Consider the following 23,678-nt stretch of genomic DNA (forward strand, 5'->3'; position numbering starts at 1 on the left):
AACCTTGGTCCAGTTGCATAAAACTGTTTTAGACTAGTCTTACAAGTTAGTTGTCTAAAATTTTGGTCTTAACTTTTTCAGTCAGTTGTTTAAAAACTTTGGTCTAAATTAAGACAAAAATGAAAGGAAGCATATAGGCTAGTACAGAACCCTTCTACATAGGGGAGCCTACAAGCTTAGCATAAAATAGCATAACGCAGTGGTCCCATAAACATTCTATGGGTGGTACACTGGTGAGGAGACGAGGCCTTTTTTTTTTTTTTAATGGCTGTCTATGGAGGAGATGCTTCATTACGCTGAATAAACTGCTTTTGTAAAGAAACAGCTCATCATTTAATGAATTATCGGCAAACCCTGGTCTGAGGGATCGGTGAATATTCTTGCTTTACTGATTTTGCATTGAAAATTAATTTAAAAAATGAAAAACTTAAATACATTTTTAAATTCAAATTGCACTCCAAACGAAAAGAAAAAGCAAATAAAATAATGAAGTTACCACAAAAATTATATATATAAGTAACCACCTTTCCATTTACTGTCATGCAAGTATCCGTCTAAACATGCAGGCGGAAAATTACTTACACAAATAAAGACGTAAAAACAATTATAAATAATCATTATAATGATAATAATCACTGAAATATAAATTATGGTTCGAGGTGAACGTGTTTTTGTATTATTTCATGTTGTAATCACAGATGTATAGGCTGCAGAGTTGTGGTCACAATAAACTGCCCTGTGGAAATAAAGTGAACTGAAATCAAAGCACCTCCTGAGCTGAGATGTCTGAGGTCATTTGCGGCACTCATAGATGATACTGTTCTTGCAAAAAAAAAATCAGAAGTCAGAAACAAAGAGAGTGAGAATCTTTTACATGCGCGTGTTCCACGAGACTGCACGTCTCCGTATAAACATACATGCGCATAGACGGCTTTTCTGTCATCTGTTCTTAATCATTTTATAAAGTGTTTTCCTTCAAGCGTGTGTCTGCGGGCAAATTATTTGTAATATTAATTTGATAATAATAATAATAATAACAATAGCCTAATAATAATAATAATTTTATACATTAATGGGAAAACAAGCCAAATATCGTCTTGACATCGTCAAAGGCATCAGCTATTGGCGATCACTCTGACCATCATCGATCCCCGAGATCATCGTCTGTCGGCACAACCCTAATGTGCATCTCTCTATAAATTAACAAAATGTTCAGACAGTCTCCTTGCTGGCTTTTCCGACACATTCATAATCATTACCGCTTTCGCCAGCTCGCTTTGTGCGTGCGCTTGTAAAATTTATATTTTAAAGGCTCATTATTACGGTTTAGTATTTCTCTGTAATGTAGAACAGTGTTAGCAATGTTACTTATAAGATTATTTCTCAGCCCTGGAACTCAAACCATTTTCTGATGCCTCATATATATATATATGTGTGTGTGTGTGTGTGTATATATATATGTATATGTAATTCAGTTAATATCATAAAAGTGCGACTAGTCGATTAATGGCTTAAATTAACGCCTACCAGTCGACTAGGAAATCTTTGGTCAGGGGCAGCCCAACAAATTAGAGACAGTTGTGTTGGAGCAGATAGAGGGGGTAGGGTCACCCTGAGTATTATACTGTCCTACTGCATACAATGTTCAGGCATTTATACAAGCAAATATGGGCTACCCTGTCAACACACACAATGATTGACAGGCAGAAAGTCTTCTGATTGGCTAAACAAAGGATCTGACCACGGCCTACAATAGATCTTTTCCATGCTGTTTTCCGAGCCTAGGGCTGTTACGAAGGCAGGTGTGATATTTCATGGCACCTATTTCATTGATATCTGACAGGTAATAATAAAAAATAAAAAAAATCACTTACAGCAAAACATTGTTTTATTGGCAGAAACCATGGTTTATTAATGTAATCTTGTAGTAGCCATGACTGTATGAACCATGGTTAATTTTGTGGTTACTATGGTTTTACTAAAAATACAGTGATGAAACTATGGTTACTGTAGTAAAACCATGGAGATTTATTTGGTAAGGGCAAACCTGTAGAAGTGTTTACCAAATTGAGTATTCTTACTTTGACAGTAGTATTTTTTTTTCCATGAACATAGCAAGTATCAAACCGTACCACAGTTATACGGTATTGTATCAAAACAGTGATACAAAATGAACCATGAGAAATTTTAACCGTTACACCCCTAGTTCCTTTTGGCAATATGCTAAAATAGATTTTTGTAGTTTAGCTTTTTATTGTGCGAAGTTGTATAGGATCAAATATAGTTTTGAATTCCTGTTATTGTTTTGATTTCAGTGCCAGAACATATCAAGTCCAGATTCAGCCAGCCTCAGTCTGCCAATTAAAACAGCAGCAACTCCACTGTAACCTGCGCCATCAGCAATGCCAAGAGGGCCCCAGCCAGTGGCCAGCCCCAAGCCCTGCCTCGGTACCCGCTCTGTGAAGTTCTGTCGCATCTCTGTCAGCACAAACAGAAACAGCTGTTGAAGCGTGGGCAATCCCTTACAGTCCTTGCTGCCACCCTGGGAACTCTAGTGCAGCTTATCTCTAACCAGACAGGGGAGCTTACAACTGAGAGGGCTGTCCTACACTGCACCCAAAGCCACCTCTCAGGTACCACTACACTGCAAAATGACCTTTCCAGTTACTGGCAGATGCATGGAGACTTTAATGTTAGCCATTCCTGATAGGGAAAGGCATTCCCATGTTGAAATACAAGTTACTTTTACAAGGACAGATGTCTGATTACAGTATTTTTTTTTTTTTTTCCTCCAAAGCCCAAACTGTTTCTGTGTTGATTGTGTTGAATTTGTTGGTGGTATGTAAAGTAGTGATAGATTGATATATCGCCAAGCCAATAAATCAGCTGATATTGGACCACATTGAGATTATCTGCATCAGCCGATTAACAGAAGTTTTAGTTTTTGCTTGTGTCGGTTCCAAAATCTAACAATAGCTTTCTCAATGAATAAAAAACAATACATGTATTTTTTTTTTATTTTTTTTTTGCAAATGTTGTGTAAAATTTTTAGTGATAATTAATGCAAATACATCAGCCACAGACTGTTCTGCACTCTAGATATTGGCAATTGCATAGGCCATTGAAAAACGTATATCATTCGGCCACTAATTTAAAGTCCAAGTGCAGTTGATGGTGACTGAGCACTGTGTGCTTCCAAATTTTGCAAGTCAAGTTTCTTTCATAGTGTGTCTAGAATTTGGATTGACTTTGATCATAGCTAAGGAGTAATCAAATGTGATGTTTATGTCATAGTCTTAGTTTGTGAACTTTTTATTTGCAGTTTAGGAAAGGTCAGAGATGCAGATTTGAAGCTATTTTTTCCAGGCTCTGCCCTGCTGTAATCCTCCTGTCAGAGTGTCTCATGGTGTTGCTCTTTTGTTTCATAGGCATGGCTCCCATTCGGGATTCTGTCAGCCACTCCTCTAACCAAACAGGTGACGCACCTTTTTTTTTCCTCACCACACATTATTGATTACTGTTTTTGTGTGGCATGTGTGATAAGTCCAAAAGTCATAAAAGACCTGTTTGGCCATCTATATTTTAGTAGATTGGGTAAATTTCCTCTATACAGGCTTATTGGTCTCAGTAATATGCAATACAGACAGTGTTGTTTAAGCACTAAAAGTTTTATTTTCAATCACTTTAAATATAGCCATATGCTTTGGCACTTGTAAGACGTGTGGGAAAAAATGTCATAAGGTCATGGCATAAGTATCCAGACTTACCCTTTATTTCCTGCCAAACCTGTTTTCCTGTGTTATGTAAAACCAAATCTGTTGTGCTGCCAACTGATTCACAGTGCACACTTTTCTGAATTAGCTTTTAAAATAAAAATGGAACTGAAAGTTTCCTTTACTGGGGTCACCTCAGTGACCTTCAGCGGAATCTCCTGTTACCATGTCACTTTTAGCCAAACTGTTTACTTAACAGTGAGACTGTCTGTTTCTTTGTTTTGCCATGTCTGTTAACAATACAGCCAGGGAAGAAAGATCTCAGACTTGGCAAGAGAACAACGCTCCAGGAAGCTTGGCAGCCATCTTGTAGAAAAATCTGTAAGCAAGAGCAGGCTAGCAGAAACGGCTTGTTTCAAGAAAGATAGCAGTGTGTTATTATTATGGTTTAGTGCTGCCACTTGCTGCATTGATGCAAAATGATCAAACTTGTAGAGACACTTCACACTGTCTTGCTGCTAGTGGTCATCTGTCTTTCCCTCCTTTATCTCTTGGCATGCAGAATGATCATGCTGCTGCTGCAAAATGGTGGCAGCTCTACTACTGTTTTAGTCTGGCTTAAGACACCACTCAGCAGGACTGAGACAGGGCCTATGGGCAGTTAGCCATTGTTAAGTAATCCACAAATGGACAAATAATCCACAAATGGACAAACTGTGAGATTTTAAACAAATGTCTATCGAATTGTGTGGTTTCCAGTGCATTATCCAAATAAAGTTTTTCTTATATTTTTGTTTGTGGGGTGTATTACACTTCATATGTCTTAAAGATTATGGGTAATTGTATAAGGTAAGTGGAGGTTAATCAGTATGTCACATTTAGGAATTTTTCTGTGTTTTGAAAATCTTACTCTTTAGTATCTTCGTGTCAAATGTCCTTGTTACTTTTTGCCTAGCCTACTTTTTGCCATATTCAATGTCAAAGCTCTAACAAAAGCTGTGATGCATAAATATTGGTGGTATTTGTATTCTGGCATTTTTGTTTTGCTTAGCCTAGTTGTCTTTGCCTACTTAATTTGGAATTCTGAATAATTTCTAAATTGTGCCAACATACATCTTGTTGAAGGAAATTATAATCACTTATTTTGACTCAATACACTCGTATACAGTCTCTGTTTTTAAAACAGCATTTCTTCTCACTTTTATAGATGGATTTTTTTTCTGTTTGCCTTTAGAACTGATTTGACTTTATGTCCACAGGTTTGGAACACGCTGGTCTGGAACCTCAGTATGAAAATTCATTGTGGAGCTCTGGCAGCGACTCTAACAGCAACTGGGGAAAAGTCATTGTAGATAAGGGAACCTGGCCCTCTATCACTGGTAGTGACCCAGAGTTAGCCTCAGAATGTATGCATGCTGACTCTGCCTCCAGCTCTGTGTCTGAAAAGAATCTTAGTATGATGGCATCTGGGAACACCGGTGGTGACAACAATGGCAATAGACAAGGCAGCAATCATTTCATGGTTGCAAATGGCAGCAATAATGTGGGTAATGGGAGTGTTAAGGGGCCTTGGGGTATGTCCAATGGCTCGATGCTAAGCACATGTCAGGGCTCTGTGGAGGGCCCCAACAGCAAGCTGGCAGAAGGCAGCCAAGGGAAAATTAATGCATGGGGTACCCAAAGTTCCTCAACCAATGGAGGCATAAATCCAAGCACTTTGAACCCAAATGCCAACAATGGTGCCTGGCCTGTTCTTCAGAACACTGGGCCCAACCCCCATGGGCCTGTGGGGAATGAGAATGGTAATGGCGGCACCAACTCTCAACAAAGCACCATATGTCAAACACCCAGCATGCAGAGTATCAACTCTAAGATGTCCTGGGGATGCCTGCAGGAAAATATATCTGAAGCTGAAGTCAATGGTACAAACAAGGTTCCAAGTGGGCAGCCTCAAAACATTAACACTGAATTTAATGGACCAAATAACACTACTAACACGATGACCTCTAGTTTATTAAACTGTACAGGTTCAATGCAGATGAATGAACAGCCCCCAGGGCACCGAGCCTGGCCTGTGAGCACAGGGGGCTCTCCTCAGCTCCCGATTTCTACAGTCTCTAATGGCACTTCCATTTCTCAACATGGCAACAGTGAGGGAATTAACAGCGGGTCTTATGGTACAGCATGTGGCATTCCGCCCGGCACTAATTACTCTGGGGAAAAATGTCCTGTCCCTAAAGGCCAAGCTGTGGGCGACACTGTGAATGCAACTCTAATGCAGTCTGGAGCCAATGGCTTCTCTGTGAGTGCTGCTCCATTAAAGAATAATAATAATAGTGGGATGGGCAGTCGTGGAGGAGGTTGGGACTCTGCGTCCACTACCTCACAAAGTATGTCTTGGCGTGCAGGTAACTCTGTGGACCCTGCTGGAATCCCTCGCCCCTGGGGGAGTGCCTCCTCCTCCTCTTCCTCTTCTTCATCCTCTTCAAACACTGGAACTAAGGTCTCAAATGGGGAGTGGAACACTTTGCCCAGCAACAGTCAGCATTCCAATGATAGCACGAATGGGAGCAGGAAGGGAACAAATGGATGGAAGTCGTTGGAAGATGATGCTCTCGGTATAGGTAGCTGTGGTCAAGCATCCCAAGGCAGCACATGGAACAAATCAACAGGCAGTGAAGGAAGTGGAGACAGCTCAGGAGGTCGCAGCGACATTGATGGACAACGCAACAGCAACCGAAGGAGAGGTAATCAACAGGGGATGATAAATGCAGCTCTCTCTAAAATTGACGTAGATCCCAGGGTCTTGTCCAACACAGGGTGGGGACAAACACCAGTCCTCCAGAACACTGCCTGGGATGTATCGAGCTCTGATAAAAAGACAGGAAATGGACAGGCCGGCTGGGGCAGTGCTCCCCCGCAGGCGTCTTATTCAGGTGGGTGGGGAGACAGACCCAGCACCAACAGTAGTGATTCTTCAGTGTCTGGTTGGACAGAACAGAAACCTTCAACTGGCTGGGGAGAATCCAAAGGCCCAGTTGGGCAAGGTGGTTGGGAGGAAGCCTCTTCCGTTACAATGAACAAGGGCAGTTCCTCATGGAATGGTGGCAAGGATGAGAAGTCCTCCTCTTGGAATAACACACAGAAGGCAAAACAGGGATGGGGTGGACCATCTGCTGGAGAGGGATGGGGTGGAGAATGCCCAAAGGGAAACCATTGGGAAGAGCCCCAGAAATCTGGTTCTGGTGGCTGGGACAGCGATAGTGACCGCTCTGGATCAGGCTGGAGCGAACCCGGCCACTGTGGAACAAGTAACACCTGGGGAGGCAGCGGAGGCACCAACACTCCTGACCAGAGTGGTCCAACCACAGGATGGGGAGAGCCAGCCAAGACCAACAATCAAAACCAAGGCTGGGGCGAGCCAATCAAGCCAAGCCACTCCAACCCTACTTGGGGTGATGCCACCAAACCAAACAACTCTTCAGAGTGGGGCAAATCCCAAGAATTCATTATGGGAACATTCAGGAGTGGGAACACCCCTCAGACTGGAGCCCCTGGTCAGAACAAGCCTACAGGATGGCTGGGAGGCCCAATGCCTGCTGCCTCTAAAGAATCATCATCCACTGGGTGGGAAGAGCCATCTCCTGAGTCCATCAGGCGTAGAATGGAAATTGATGATGGTACTTCAGCTTGGGGAGATCCCAACAAATATAACCACAGCAATGTCAACATGTGGAACAAGAACACTGCTGGAGAGCAGGATGGCATGGCTGCTTCTCAGCCCCCACAAGCCCAAAGCTCTATGGCTCCAAAAGAAAAGAGCTGCAACTCAGGTGGGTGTCTTCCTTTTTTGCTCGACAAGCATTACTCACCCATTATATTTATGTTGCAGTCGTCTGTTTGGAATTTTTCTGGATGTTCTCTCCACCCCCCCCAACCCGCCCACCCCTTTCCTCTAATACCTCTGCACTGACAAGGCTCTGAACTTTTGAGAAAGTGTGTGTATATAATATATATATATATATGTGTGTGTGTGTGTGTTTGTTTGTGTGTGTCAGTTTCTGCCAAAAAAATTTGGTGCCGTCCAACGTGCCGGGGAAAGATAAAGTTTGCCGGACAAATTGTAAAAAATCCGGTCATCTCATTTCGCTGTTTTATTTTGCGCTATTTTTTTCTTGATGGATGATGCATAATAATGCAATATAATAATGACACACAATCAAGTCAAATGAACGATAAACGTTTGTTCATTACAACTGCTTTTCCATAAAAATAAAAAAACGCCCATCATATAATTTCTCACCTTGACATATACTTGGCTCTTTTTATTATTACCATTTCCTCCCATTTTTCATAGCAGCACAAAAGCATTTTGCTGCCAAAGTGAAGTCAAACATGTCCAGTGTTTCTCTACAACTTGAAATTCACAATCCCGTGGTGTACTCATCCAGAAGACGGCAATGCAAGGCTGTTTTAATGCGATTCTGAAGTGAGAAACTTCTGACTGGGGGCACACGAGACATGGGAATCAGTAATAACGAGAATAACACAAGCTGCTTTTGCCAATGTGTGGGATACAACGTGGTGCACTTGCAGATTAGGAATTCGCAAACTTCGGGAAAGTTAAAACTCTCCGTGATCATTGGGATGGCATCACATTGTACACTTGTGGCATGAACTAAAGAGGTTGCTGATGCTTCCTGTTAATATTTTCACCGGACATTGTGTCTGACAATGTTTGAATTTGTTGGACATTTGGATATTTTTACAGTCCAAAACCGGTAATTACCAGCTAACGGAAGCCCTAGTGTGTATGTATATATATATATAAGACCTGTCGAAATTAATGTGTTAATGCGTGCAGTTCATTTTAAAGTTGCCTATACCCATGCTATAGTTCTAACATGGACTCTTGCTTTATTAATACAGTTGTAAGTATGTACCTAATGCATATGCAGCGAGATGCTGATAAAAGAGCAATAACCTCTGGGGGGCTGTTCCCTCCGAAAGAGCCTGTATTTTTGTATGCAAGCATGCGCTATACAGATGTCTTGGACCATTGTGTCTACATATATACACTACTGTGCAAAAGTTTTAGGCACTTGTGAAAAATGTTGCATAGTGAGGATGTCTTCAAAAAAATCACATTTATATTTCCTATTGAGACACTGAAGTTGAAGATCTAAATAACCATCTTAAGACAAATGCTTTTGTGAAACATCTTATGTACCTAAGACTTTTGCACAGTACAGTGTGTGTGTGTGTGTGTATATATATATATATATATATATATATATATATATATATATATATATACACACACACACACACAGTATGTATGTATGTTTGCATTATTTGCTAAACTGGAAATATGAAGTGCAAATTGTGTTGCCACCTCATTTGGAACTGGCTGTGGATGAGCTATGCTCAGGGAAAAATAGGTTGGGGTTACGTTCTGACCGGTGGTGCAGTCATATGGCTGCAACTTGAGCAGTAAGGCACACATGAACAAGGGCTATTTTTGACAGAAGTATTCAGGGCATATGCTGGATGGTGAAAGTGCAAAAACCTCGGTGGTTAAATGTAAGCTGATCCATCGTAGCACTTCAGAGTAAACAAAGCTTACGTAAGCATGTTTATGCAAGTGTTGCATTTGGACCATAGGAAGATTTGAAAGTGCAGTCCAGTTCCATTTTGGGGTTATTAGCAAATATTAATTGCCTTGTTCTTGTAAAAAGATTTTATCTTAACACTCCACCTTGCTTTAAGTATTTTTTAAATATTTCAATGGTTTTTATATGCCGTGTAGCTGGTACATTTTAATTCTTGTTTGCTCTGTATAGTTTACAGAGAATAATTTTTATTGCATGCAGAGTATTAGTTTTAATGCATTAACATAAATAATATCTCTCCCTCACATTGTGCATGGTGTTATTTTGTTGCCATCAAATTCCACCATATGTGCAAAACCAAACATCGTTTTGCATACTGGTTTTTAATCATGTTTTTATGTGTGTGTGTGTATATATGTGTATATATATATCACAGGGTGGGGAGAGCCATATGGTGGACCACAAAAAATGGAGTCATCTACCTGGGGTGAGCCTGCTGGTCCACCGGTCAAAGTGGACAATGGCACTTCTGCTTGGGGAAAGCCTGTTGATTCAGGTTCCAGCTGGGAAGAGCCAGGGAGGGAAAACTCAGGAGGCGGTGGCTGGGGCAATGCTGCTGTAGGACAACAGTCACAGCACAAGTCTGGTATGTCACATCTACTTGGCCAAAGAGTATTCTTTATTCACAATTCATATTTTTTCACTTTGATGATGAAATATATAATTAAATAGACAGTATTGTTTCCATGTGGTTTTTCACTTAAATGGAACTAGATGAGCAATGACAAGTTTTTGTTCTTTAATTTTGTCCTTAGGATCCAAACCTATGCAAGACAACTGGTGTGGCGAGGAGATGTCTGTGGCAGGTCACTCCAACTGGGAGGAGGAGGAGGAAGTAGAGATAGGTATGTGGAACAACAATCCATCACAGGAGACAAACCAAACTGGAAACTGGTCCTACAAGAAGATGCCTCCAAAGGTAATAATTAATAGATCTGATTTAGCCTGACAAACTTCAAGTAATCCATTCTCATAGAATCATTAAAAGTGTTTACATGTACAACAAAATACTGGTAATTAATCAAATCAACTCATTAAAAAAACCAACAATGCAAGAAAATCATGTTTACATGCAATTTTAAGATCTTTTTAAAATGTTGTGTCCTGTTCTGACATCAAAATATAAATGAACATTCTGACAAGACATGCACACATTGAATAACCCTGTCATGGTGAAATGGGCAAAAATCTAGGTGTACCGATCTGGTTTTGCTAAAGCCATTTATGACCTTCCCCGATAAAAGAACAGAGTTTAAGGCATTTGACCTTTATGTTGTCTGGTTATTTAGCATAATTGGTGTAAGATTGTGCATTTAAACACTCGTTCAGTGAAATTACTGTTATCAAATTGCAAAAAAGGACAAATGGAGTTAAAAACTTTTGTACATTTAAAAAACAATTTCACCCTTCTCATCCTTAGCTGAATAAAGGACCCAACAAACAGGATGATTCTCTGTGGATGAATCAGTTTGTACAAAAATTCAACAACATTTACACTGTAAGGTTCAATATTATTACACTATTATCTGTGAAATCTGTTTTTATTGAATACAAGCGAAATCCTTTCTGTAGCAGAAAGTTGCTCTTTAACAAGCTGACATTTCTGTGTCATTTTACAGAGGGATTCCTCTGAAGATTCCCTGAAGAGCAATAAGATGGATATGCCTGGAGGTATGTCATGTTCACATGCTGCTCCAGGGCTGAAATTGTTGAGTGGTGTCTGTTGCATTTCATGAGTACTAGCATCTGTAAATCCCTCTCCTCTTCTGCAGGAATGACAGATAAGCGCATGGATGTTGACAAGCATGTTCTTAATATGGGAGAGTACGGAAAAAACCCTGCTTCACGCCACCAGATCCACAAAGACTCGTCCATAGACCGTAATCCCTATATGGATAAGGTCAGTTGTTCTCTACTCTCATATAGCCTTAATGGAGTCCTCACTTGCCACAGGGTTACTTTTGCTTGCTTGGTACTTTAGCACCCTCTATGGGAGGAGAATTTAATTTAAAGATCTCATGAAAGCGCAATTAGAGTACTAACCCTAACCAAACCATGTACGTTTGCTTTGAGAGACAACTATATGTTAGTGAACTCCTGAAAGTTGATCTGTAAATATAAATACACTACTCATTTAGCATTTACAGTCTTTCTCTTCTGGGAAAATATTGACTCCTCTTGGCCAAAATTTGGAAACACCCCTGAGTGCAAGTAAATGCTCTCTAGAATGAGAATGGCTACAGTCGGAATAGCATACTACCATACTTATCTGTTAGTTTATATATAGAGTAGTATGCTACTCTGAACATAGCTATTGTACCTTTCCCTAATACCACTTGCCTCTGACAAGCAATAGCAAGAAGCAAATCATGGTACACGTTTGTGACATGACTAAAAGTTATTTAAAAAAAGGGGTGAACCCATAAATATATCCTGCCTCAGCTTCTGTTTCATAGGAAATTTGTAAACACAGAAAACTGGTTAAGCAATTTCATGGGATCTTAAACATTTAAAAAGTCTTCAATAGTCTTAGTCCCTTTCTTCCTTAACCCAGTTTTTCTGTGTATAACCTTCTATTACTTTCCTAACTAATTACAGTTTAAGAAAACAGTCTAGTTACTTGCCAAAGAGGATGCTAACATAGCCTTTCTCTTTTCTTTTTTGTGGCTGTTGATGTCTTTCTCTGGTGGCCTGGTGTCCACTTTGACCACTCTTGCTTCACTGCTGTCCTGCTACTCTTTCTGCTTGGCCTGTGGTTGTGCTTCAGCTTTCAATGCCTGTATATGATAGCTCTGTAGCAGAAGAGTCCCCAAACTCCATGCAGAATATCAGCTTTTCCCCAACAAATAATGCACAGCCAAGCCAGTGCAGCTTGCCAGGGCCTCACCATCCAAACTCTGCCTCTGTTAGGCAGGTGAGTTAGTGCATACTGCTCCCTGTGTGCTGAAGCTGTGAATGAAATGGACAGCAGGATGCTCATTATTCATGTATGGTGTGTTTGTGTTTGCTTGCAGAATGTAAACATGTACGGTGTCAGTAATGCAGCAGCACAAGGCCGGAACACCCAGCAGCCTCCAGCACAACCTCTGAACTCCACTCAGTCCAGTCTACGCAACCAAGTGCCTCCTCCACTACTGCCCTCTCAGGTAAGACCAGTGCCTAGTAGGCACAATTGGCTATGAAGGGTCCAAAATACTTGCCAAGTGCCAAATGAGTAGATTTGCTAAGAATTACTTGCCAGATAACTTTTTTGCAACATAATACATGGTTACAATTGCAGTGTAAATATGATTTCATTCATGTTTTTATTTTATTGTAGTTGTTACAAATTCAAACACATGGCTGAAAATTCCTAGTGCTAAGCCATCAAAATGATGATTTGAGGACCATATTGTTTGTGTTTTTTGTTTGGTTTTAGTTTTGTTTGTTCTTTTTTGTGTTTTTGTTTTGTGTCCATTCACAAAGAGACTGGCTAATGGATGATTGCTGCGAATATTCTAGAGATAAATGGCTAAATAATTGTTTTTCAATAACTAATTTGGAACATCTAAAAAGCCTATACATTTTATATAAATAAACCATATTTGTTTATTTACATCTTTATTTTTAGATAGAAATTACCATGCAGATTCAAAACGAATGTGTATGCTCTTTTGTCAGGTCCCGCCATCCCTGTTTAAGTACTCTCCCAATAATGGAGGTCTGAACCCTCTGTTTGGCCCACAGCAGGTGGCTATGCTGAACCAGCTGACCCAACTCAACCAACTCTCTCAACTCTCTCAGATTAATCAGTTACAGGTATTGATCTCACTGCAAGTGCATTCTAGTAATAGCTTTGTAAAGATTTAAGTGATAAGTTGTGGTGTTCTGAGCCACATTTACAGTTCTTTTTCTTTTTTCCAGCGCCTCCTCCTTCAGCAAAAAGCGCAAAACCAGAGAGCCATGCCTGTTAACAGCCGACAGCAACAGGAACAGCAGGTTTGTGATTATTTTGGCCCACTTATGATTTCTATTTACTGGTGACCAGCATTTAAAAAGAACCTTTTCACTCTGGAACAAATAATAGGACTTTGTTTCTGTATTCTATAACATTCTGCAAAAAAAAAATGTTAGTTCCATCTCTAATCCCTGGTTTTATTTTCTTAGCTCGTTTGACATTTTCCATATGTGATTTATTTAGGGTCGTGGTCTGGGCCCTTCCCAGCAGATGATCCAGCCTTCCCGTCATCTCGATCCCTCCCTGAGGAAGCAGCAGACTTCCCCCCAGCCACCCTCACTGCACCAGCCCAGCTTCAAGTCCTATATGGAGAACTTCATGCCCCCCAATGCCTCTGACCTGCAGAAAGAACAAAATTCCCTGAGCTCGTTCAGTAATTTCCCTTTAGGTGGGTGTCCTCCCCATCTTAATTTAGGCCAGACTGACTCAATGTTGCACCAAGCTGCCAAGCCCAACACGATGTTTGCCTCTGACATGTCAGGCTATCAGTCAGCTGGCATTAGACAAAGTCATAGCCTCCTAGCCCCTCCTCTGAGCAATGGCCACATGGTGCCAGGCTCTCCCATCAACCCTCGGGTAGGAAAGAACTTCTGTCCTGACAGCAGCTCTCTGCCAGCAAGAGGTGAATACACATTTTGTTGTCCCAAACAAATTTCCCAATGCATTTTATTTATATTGGAAAAATTGCAATTTTGCAGACCTTTAAGTTCGGTCCCTTAGTATTTGATTGAGAATCCAATGTTTGGCTGGCATATGTATGGTGCTTCTACTTATAATTTCTGCTGCTTGACAATCATAAGATCATAATTATTTTTTCTTTGTGTGCTGCTGCTCCCCATGTTTCCCCCCTTTAATGGGTGTTTTAAAAATTATTGGGTAACACTTTATAATAACATTTTGTTGAAATTAGTAAAAGGGTTAGGTATCATGAACTAACAATGAACAATATTTTTTACAGCATTTATTAATCTTGGTTAATGTTAATTTATAAGTGCAATTGTTCATTTTGGTTTGTAATTCATTAATGTTAACATGTGCAACTTGTACTTTTAAAAATGTATTGGTATATATTCAAATTAACATTAACCAAGATTAATAAGTGCTGTAAAGGGTTACCATTTATTGAATCATTTTTCTTTTTTTAGCTGCTGTGAATTCATGCATACTGAAAAAGATCTTTAAATGAAATTAAGTATTTCTGGAAAGAGATCTTTTCTCATAAAACACTTTAATGATTCTTTTGGTTTGTTCCTCTAGGCTTGAACTCAAACTTGAATGTAAGCAACCTCGACATCAGTAGTGTTGGTTTTAAGGAGCCACAGTCCCGTCTAAAGAAGTGGACTGCCATGGACATTTCCGTCAACTCGCCACTTGATCAAAACCCCAGCAAATCTGGTGAGTTTCACCATTTCATGTTTCCTTTTTTTGTAATTAAACTATGCGTTAGCTTATGTTTATCAAATGCATTTGTGAAAATGTGAGACTTATTTGAGGCATATGTTCCTGATATAGGTGCTATAACATCTGGCCTGAGGCTTGAAGATTCACCCTTTGGTCCATATGACTTCATCAATGCCAGTAATGCTCCCATTAGTCCTCCTGGCTCTGTGGGAGATGGCTGGCCCAGCCGTGCCAAATCACCTCATGGTTCCACTAATGTCAACTGGCCACCAGGTTTGGATGCAGTCACTCTATACATGCTTTATAGATGACCCACGTATCTCAATTAAGTCTTATATTGAAATAAAAATATCACAAAGAACAAAAAGTGTGGCATTGTGGAATGAATCAAAGCTCACAAAGTCATGTTTGATTGGCAGAATTCCGTCCTGGTGAGCCCTGGAAAGGATATCCAAACATTGATCCTGAAACTGACCCATTTGTCACTCCTGGCAGTGTGATTAATAATCTCTCCATTAATACAGTCCGGGATGTTGATCACCTCAGGGACAGAAACAATGGTAAGCGGTTTATTATACATAAATGTAAAGGTCAACTATCAGTATAATTTTCTGAAGGCTATTCACACTGCACAGAAATCCAATTTGGTTTACAAATCTGATTTTGAGGACTGACTGCCATTTTGCAAGTGATGAAATCTGATCCATTTGTTCAGACAGTGTAGTCAAGTCTCAGCGGAATGTCAAGAGACTTTCTCCTATGACAACTGGAAATTGTGTCCAAAACCACTGACTCGTTCACTAATTCACTACATAGTACATGGCACATTGTTTGCTGTAAGAGGCGAGAGTGAGCGAAAATGTGTTTTCAGGCATTTTAGATAACATTGCACACATATATGACGTTATATGGATGTGGTTTGAATCGGGTTTTGGAAGGAGTTTGGAAGGAGTGATACACAATTTTTTCTTTTTGACAAAGTGGGTATGTATTGTTTCTTATAGTGGAATATAAATTTCTTTTAGGGCCATCCTCATCACTTAACACCACGCTGCCTTCAAATAGTGCCTGGACATCCATTCGTGCCTCCAACCACAATAGTTCCCTCAGCAGTACAGCACAAAGCACTTCAGGTAAGTGGGCAACTACTCAAGCATAGCTATACAGTCCTGAGGCTTAAATAGGCTCCTAGCTTTATCTCTGTTTCACTCCTTGCAGCCAGAAACAGTGACTCTAAATGGTCTCCTGGTATAGTCACCAACACCTCTTTGGCTCACGAGCTGTGGAAGGTTCCTCTCCCTTCGAAAGGCATCTCTGCTCCATCCCGCCTCCCACCTGGCCTGACCGGTCAGAAACAACCCTCATCTTGGGACAACAGCTCTCTGAGACTGGCAGGCTGGGGTAGCTCTGAATCCAGATTCACCTCTGGTTAGTCACATTAAATAGTATTCCCTTGAACCTACAGACATTATGGATAGTTTCACACTCTGGCTTTCGGTGCGGACCGGAGTTCATTTGACATCAGAGTTCGGCACGTTTGTTTTCGGGTTTTTGAACCACGGTGTACACAAGTAAACCCCACCCGAACCTTGCCTCAGTTCACTTTTTCAAGTGAACTCTGCTGTGGTTTGCAATTGGTATGAACGCAGTCCGGCCTAATTCACGGAAGCTAACAAAGCTCCGGTTAATACAAAGCAATTAAAGCAAGTGTGAAAACACCCTATATTAATTGTGTCAATGTAATAGAGATTAAACAAAGAGAAACTTGGAATAATCTTTATTCACAGGTACCAGCTGGGGTGACAGCAGCTCAGGGAGAACGAATTGGCTTGTACTGAAAAACCTCACACCTCAGGTAAGGGAAGTTTCTGACTCATGTTAAGAATTTTTTTTTTTTTTTTTTTTTTTTTTTTTGATTGTCAAATATAACTTATTGTTTTGGGTAACAATAGTCCCGGCCATGTTTTGCAGATTGATGGCTCCACCTTGCGAACTCTGTGCATGCAGCATGGTCCACTGATCACATTCCATCTGAACCTTCCCCATGGCAACGCTGTCGTCTGCTACAGCTCTAAAGAGGAGGCGGCCAAAGCCCAAAAGTCACTGCACATGTAAGTCCATATCTTGGCTTTACAGTGTGTTACCATGAATGCCAGTAACTACTCTGACAGAAAGAAACAAGTTCATATCATGTTCCTGTGAGGCATGGTTGTCATTTTGAAGTTTATGGTACAATCCTCAAATGTAACCCTCTGATTTGTGGTATCCTCTACAGTGGACAAATCTTTAAAAGCTATTTTAAAGTGTGATGTTCCATCCAGACCACCGTATCGTTATCCATAATTCTATGTTTGTATCATTTGTATTTTTAATTTAACATGGCTGACAAAAAGGTGATACAGCAAGTGCCTCTTGAATATTTACTAGGGATTAACTGATTATTCTTGTTTTAAAGAAAAAATAATCATTACGATTTGTGGTAACACTTTACAATAAGGTTCTGTATTTTAACATTAGTTAATGTATTAGATATCATGAACAAACATTTACACTTGGTTAATGTTAAATGTATAAATGTAGTTCGGTCATGTTAGTTCACAATGTATTAACTAATGTTAATTTTAACATTTTAAAAGTTGGAAATGTTTTTATAGTACATGTAGATGTTAAAGGAATAGTTCACCAAAAAAATATAATTCTCATCATTTACTCATCCTTATATCGTCTCAAACTCTTATGACTTTCTTTTTTTCCATGGAACACAAAGATATTTTGATGGAGATATGATGTGAAAATATAACCATACAATACAAGTCAATGGAGACCAAACGTTCAAGCTCCAAAAAGGACATAAAGCCAGCATAATTGTAATGCACAAAGCCCAGAGTATACTTTGGTCAGACGTGAACACTAAGCCTCTGCGTACAGGATGCGTGACGCACATTTAGTCATCAGCAAAGTGCTGGAGCATTGAACGCGTGCAGCCCGGTTTTTCTAACTGTGCATACTCTGAACGCACAGTATGCACATGCACCTAGAATTATTTAGACTAATTACTGGGTCCACAAAGTGGCAAAATTCACAATTGAGCCATAGCTGTCATGAAGAAGCGGTAGAAGATGTATTAGCTGCTAAACATCACGAGACAAAGGTAGTAGTAGATCGTCACGAGCATATCTATGAGGAGGTCAGGAGATACCTGCATTTGTATAACTTGAGTCTGAAGGAATATAAAGACATCTTTGTGGGTCTAAACTCCTGAAGAGAAATAGACCAGTGTCCCATAGCAGTCGTAGTGCCCAACCACCTGTGTATGCACGCACAGTCAAATGAAGTATACTTTGACAGACTAGAGTTCGATTAGGCGCAAACGCTAAGCAATCATGTCAAAATCGAAGTATACTTTGGGCTTAAGACTCAGTGGTTTAATTCCATGCCTCCTTACTAGCGCATGATGCATGCGCAGAGTGCTAGGTGTAGTAATCAAGCTTAAAATCATGATCGCCAAGGAGACTGTTAAAGTCAAGATTTATAGTGAAAAATTAGTTATATTTTGATCAGTTCTCAGAACAAATCAGATAACTTCAGAAGACATGGATTAAACCACTGGTGCCTTATGGGTTACCTTTATGCTGCCTTGTCCTTTTTGGAGCTTGAAATTTTGAAATCAAATCTCCATCAAAATATCTTTTTTTGTTATCCGTGAAAGAAAGGAAGTCATACGAGTTTGAGACGACATAAGGGTGAGTAAATATTTAGATATATATAATTTTTGGGCGAATTATTTCTTTGACATTAACCCAGATAAATAAAGACTTTAATCAATCATGGTTCATGTCAATTATAACTATTAACTTAAACTATTGTTAACACATAAAACCTGGTTATAAACTGTTGCCAGATTTAATATTTTGTGATTTAGTAAAATATTCATCAGAGGGTTAAGGACTTGACTGTCATCTTGGAACAATATTTAGCTTCTTTAAAACGTTAACTTATGCAATTCAGTAGCCAGATTACTTTGGTTACTCTTTGCATGGATGATTAGTGTGTTAAGGATGAAATAGTTTAATATCACGGCAACCTCTGTTCAAAGCAGCTTTACCATGCTGGAGTTCAGACACACTGTGATAGTTGAGGCTCTGTACTGATGAAGGCTCTGCTTTTCCTCCTCAGGTGTGTTTTAGGGAACACTACTATTCTTGCAGAGTTTGCTAGTGAAGAGGAAATTAATAGTTTCTTTGCACAAGGTCAGTCAATGACTGCCTCTCCCAGCTGGCAAACGCTGGGTTCTTCTCAGAACCGGATCGGATCCATTGAGGGTTCTCACCCCTTCCCGAACCGCACTGATCCAAATCACTGGAACGTCAGTGGGCTGTCAGGAGCTGGAAGCGGAGACCTGCACGGCTCTTCTCTCTGGGGGGTTCCCAACTACTCCACGAGCCTGTGGGGGAGCCCTAGTACCAGTGAGGGAGGGGGAATCAACTGCCCCTCCCCCATCAGCTCCTTCCTTCCTGTTGACCACCTGACAGGAGGTGGGGAGTCAATGTAGTGCATCTTTCACCTTCTGACTTAAAAAACATTAAAAAAAAAAAAAAAAAAAAAAAAACAAACCCGTGACCTCAATGTCAAATAGTTAATCATATTCATATGACCATATATATATCATATATGAAAAAATCAATTGGCACTAGTTAGACTTTCTTCACTTTCAAAACAAAAAACAATGCGGGGTCACCCTGTAGAAACAAGTTACATACTTTTCTTCTGCACATATGTCCACTTTGTTTTAGCCCAAAACATATCAGTTTGAATACTTGAATCATGCAGGCCAATTCTATAATGTGAAAGGATGTATTACACTTCCAGGTAGTGCTCTTCATACAGAAAAAGCTTCAGTTGAGCTCATCTGTTTCTTCATCATGTTTATTTGAATTCCAATTCGTTTAGTTTATTTTTATTATTTGCGTTTTGTTTGCTGACAATGTTGGAGTTTGAGCTTTTTTAACTTTGCACTGAATGTGGTTTTTCTCAGTATAATCTGCAATATGGAGGGAGCCGACAGTTCCAGTGTAGTTGTTTACTCAAGGATGTTCTTAAAAGTGTACACTCTACTATGCCTTGATGTACGCCTACCTTTATTGTGGTATTGTGGAGTTCGAGATGAAGATATAGATTCTGATTTAGGATTATCTGATGATATTACAGAAATAAGTATTGCACCAATTTTGTTTTAAAACTAAAGAATTTAGCTCTGCAATGTAAGAAACTGTAGCCACAGCTGTGACTTGCAAACCCGACCTGCAAGCCAGGGGGAACAGCACTTTCAAAATAGGCTTTCAATTTTGTTTTGGAGGCGTCACATTGTGCCCTCTTGTTTACAAAACTTTTTGAGGGGGAAAGTATGGTCATTCTTCCTTTATTTTAAATGAAAAGTAAAAAAAAAAAAAAAAAATATTAATAATAAAAAAACTCATAAAAATGATAAAAAATAAAAAATAAAAAAAAGAGAGAGAGAAAATGTTGAGGATAAAGACGAAGCTTTCTATCTCTGGGAATACTGATCAGTGTTTGGCCATGTCATTGGTTATTTTATCTATTCCTCTTGTCTGCTAAATAACCAGCATGGTTCTCAGGAAATATAGCCAGTTTCCCCCCATAGAAACTCCTTGTAGGTAAATCCAACTTTTAGCACTGAAACTACTTATAGCTCTGTAAGTTTTTCTCTGCCAAATAACTGCTTTAAGCTGGAGACATTCTACATACTTCTTTTCAAATATGCTGTCTTTTTATTAATGAGTGGATATGGTTTGCTGAATCACTATCTAGTCCTCCTTCCCTTTTCCCACTGAGTGGCTCAATGTTTTTCGCTCTGTGATTGTTGAAGTAACTGTCAATGTCATAAGAAAGCAGAAATCTGTAACTATGCATACTGTAGCCAATGACTCGGCCTACAGAATCGCTTTGTCTGAAGTAATGTTTTGGATAATTTGCATATACATTTTGTTCTATATATTTTTTTCTTTATCACCAGAGCTGGTGTTAAAGAGCATAATTTTTTGGTTATTTTAACAGTGCAAAAGTCATCCACATTTCATTGCCTTTATTCAAATTGTGTCTGAAGATGCAACAAGTCAAGTGGCTTTTAACTGTTTACAAATAGAAAATGATTGTAACGTGTACAGTTTGGTTGTTAATCTGAAGTTCCTTACAATATTAATAAATCAATGTTTTGGCTGCTCATTATCATTTTATTTTGAATTTTTTGTTTTTTTCCCCCCATTTCCCCCTCCGACACCCCCCCCTTCCTCAAAGCTGGTTTGTCATTGAAAATGGCTTGCCTCTGTACTTGTGGCCAAGGAAGGCTAAATCAGAGGTGAATGTAATCTATTGCTGGTAGTTTAAGTACTTGCATTTAAATAAAGTGCATAGATTTACAGATTATTTACCTTTTTATTGTACTATATTTTAGGTGCACAATTTATGAAACGCTTCAAAGAGCGAGAGGGAGAGAAAGATGTCAGCATTAGGCTAAGCCATGGACCTTAATATGTTTAAGCTGTTTTTCTCCATTTTAATTTTATTTTAGAAGTAGAACTTTGCTTGATGTGTTAAGTTATCCATATTTAATCACTCAAATAGTACAAAACCCTGAGTATTACCCTGACTTTATGGTTGTGTGCCAGTATTGAACCATTTTAAATAACTGCTTTACCAAATATACTTCAATCAAAGGATTTGTTTACTTAATTCCATACCTGGCTTATCTCATTTTTGTTTGATACATTTTAAAGTGAAACATTGGAAAAGAGGTCGTTTTGGAGAGAAAAAAATATTACAAAAGCCGAAAATTTATTTTTGGAATTGCACTTGGTGTATATAATGAACTAAAAAAAGCTTGTACTGTATTTTGTGTTCTGAGGGCAGAGTGTAGCTTTGGACAACTGGATGGCTTGGACAAGGACTTTGCCTTTTTGTTTGTCTCTTATTGTTCATGTACATTTTCTATACTGATTAAGGTGTGAGACAGCACGTGTTTGTGCCTGCGTGCTAGAGTGGTCCACTCCATTCCTGCTCATCTGGAGCCCTAGTGTTCTCCTCTTGTATATTAATGCAGTCTGTCTTGAAGGCGTATAACTGCAGGAATCACTTATTAGATGGCCGTGACTTTATTTACTCCCTCAATGTGGATTGCTCCAAGTCTTTTAGAGTTACATGTTTGTATGTGTCCATGGTAGTGTTAGTAAGTCATGGTCTGGAAGGTTGGTGCTGAGCTTTACCAATGGTTCTGAATAGGTTCTTCCTTGCTGTCTTTGTAAACTTGCTAATTTCCCTATTATTCATGCATTGTTTTCTGAAGTGAACTTTGAAAGCATAGGGAAAAGCCATTGGCACCCAGTTTATTTCCAGTTTTAATTTTTCTTTTCTTTACTTTTTCCCCCTCTTAATTTTATTTAAATATATGTGCAGCTGTTTGTTTTTGGAACTGTCATGCTTAGACATTTTGATGATTCACTGTCATGCCAAATTACGGAGTAGGGGGAGGAAAGGGACTTGTTCTTTTGTAAAAGCTGGACAATGTATATGCTTCAAAAGTCACTTGCAAAATGGATGTTTTGAGGATATACATGAGCAATGTACAATCCCCATTTTTATAGCCAGGTGTAAGTAGAGGGGAAAAAATTACTTGGCCTGACATTCTACTTTTGTACTCAAAATGTCATTTCTTTTTTGATTTATCCTGTGAGCAAATATACCCATGTCTTTTAAATGGTTCCTACTGTTGAACAATGTGCTAAGGCAATTGACTTAAACTGTGAGTATTGCTGTCATGTCATTATAAACCCTGAAAAGCTTTAGAAAAACCAGCACAAGAAATGGATGAACGTGAGTTTAAATCTAAACTTCCACCATGGGGAAATTCTAAGAAAGTCTATGCAGTGTATGGTGAGGCTTCTGTGTCTTTCTTTTGTTTAATAAAATCCTAACTACAGTAGTGGTAGGATTAAAAAAAATGATGTGCCATGATTGAAATTGATTTTATTTTTGTCACAAATTGGCCAGTTTTAGCAAATGAAGGGTGCATTAACATTTCCATTTCACGGCCGTCCTTACAGAATGGTCTGTGGAATAGCAAATTCTCAACTCCAACATTTCTAGAGGTCTGTCAAGAAATAGTTTGCTCACATGTAACCTATATGCACACTGCTTTGTTAGACTGTTTGAAAATGACTAGAAATAAACATCAATAAGATTACTTAATGAGCAGGAAGTTCTTTTCAGCGTCTTCCTGGGGTCATCTTTAGAATTTTAACTTGGGGAACTGCACTTTTTGAAGGACAATCCTTATTTGTATTGGTAACAATTGACACAAGGTTTAGTCTAATAATACATGGTAGATACTCAAATGTGTAGTGATGAATGTTTCCTGTAATGCTGTAATATTTTTCTCTTTGTTGCTTGGTTTTCAATTGTAGTACCCTTAAGTGCATATGTAACGAGGTAGTTGAGATTAGAGTAGATTTTAGGTCTTTTGTTGGCTGTACTTGTAGACTGATAATAACTGTTTGTAAAGTCCTGATCTTGATATCAGAATACAAAGCTGTTTAATTTGGGTACAACCCGCAATAAAGCCTAACAGTGACATGGTGTGCAGAGTTGTGCTTTGTTTATAACCCGCCTATTTAATCATACTTTTACTGTGTATACCCATAAATTTAACTCATTTTCTTTTTAACTTTTATAATGCATGCAAATACAGAAGAGTCTTAGTTCTAACGATCTAGATATATGCTGAACCAGTGTCAAGGATTAAAGTTACACATCACCAAAGAGGTATATTGAGGTACCTTTAGGTTTAGCTACCATAATACGCAAGTTTACCGATTATAATTG

At 39.2% G+C, this 23,678-nt stretch overlaps 1 protein-coding gene across 9 annotated transcripts in view; it reads left to right on the top strand.

Annotated features, from left to right (window-relative positions):
* LOC127451338 (trinucleotide repeat-containing gene 6A protein-like) overlaps positions 1-23,432 on the top strand; it is a 54,194-nt gene extending 30,762 nt beyond the window's left edge. For 5 of the 9 annotated variants that reach the window (XM_051715938.1, XM_051715934.1, XM_051715936.1 and 2 more), the window contains 21 exons: positions 2,316-2,633; positions 3,429-3,476; positions 4,973-7,546; positions 9,762-9,971; positions 10,141-10,304; positions 10,806-10,883; positions 11,005-11,056; positions 11,158-11,285; positions 12,153-12,299; positions 12,400-12,531; positions 13,046-13,183; positions 13,289-13,363; positions 13,566-14,004; positions 14,640-14,777; positions 14,895-15,056; positions 15,203-15,343; positions 15,809-15,916; positions 16,002-16,211; positions 16,571-16,638; positions 16,755-16,894; positions 18,960-23,432. In XM_051715938.1, the coding sequence (XP_051571898.1) occupies positions 3,431-3,476; positions 4,973-7,546; positions 9,762-9,971; positions 10,141-10,304; positions 10,806-10,883; positions 11,005-11,056; positions 11,158-11,285; positions 12,153-12,299; positions 12,400-12,531; positions 13,046-13,183; positions 13,289-13,363; positions 13,566-14,004; positions 14,640-14,777; positions 14,895-15,056; positions 15,203-15,343; positions 15,809-15,916; positions 16,002-16,211; positions 16,571-16,638; positions 16,755-16,894; positions 18,960-19,335 (5,526 nt within the window). In that variant the 5' untranslated portion in view covers positions 2,316-2,633; positions 3,429-3,430 and the 3' untranslated portion in view covers positions 19,336-23,432. The remainder of the gene's footprint in view (positions 1-2,315; positions 2,634-3,428; positions 3,477-4,972; positions 7,547-9,761; positions 9,972-10,140; positions 10,305-10,805; positions 10,884-11,004; positions 11,057-11,157; positions 11,286-12,152; positions 12,300-12,399; positions 12,532-13,045; positions 13,184-13,288; positions 13,364-13,565; positions 14,005-14,639; positions 14,778-14,894; positions 15,057-15,202; positions 15,344-15,808; positions 15,917-16,001; positions 16,212-16,570; positions 16,639-16,754; positions 16,895-18,959) is intronic. The other 4 variants (XM_051715941.1, XM_051715939.1, XM_051715940.1 and 1 more) reach the window with 4 other exon arrangements.
* The last annotated feature ends 246 nt before the right edge of the window (positions 23,433-23,678 follow it).

The sequence above is a fragment of the Myxocyprinus asiaticus genome, chromosome 14 (assembly GCF_019703515.2).
Source record: "Myxocyprinus asiaticus isolate MX2 ecotype Aquarium Trade chromosome 14, UBuf_Myxa_2, whole genome shotgun sequence".
NCBI classification, from domain to species: domain Eukaryota; kingdom Metazoa; phylum Chordata; class Actinopteri; order Cypriniformes; family Catostomidae; genus Myxocyprinus; species Myxocyprinus asiaticus.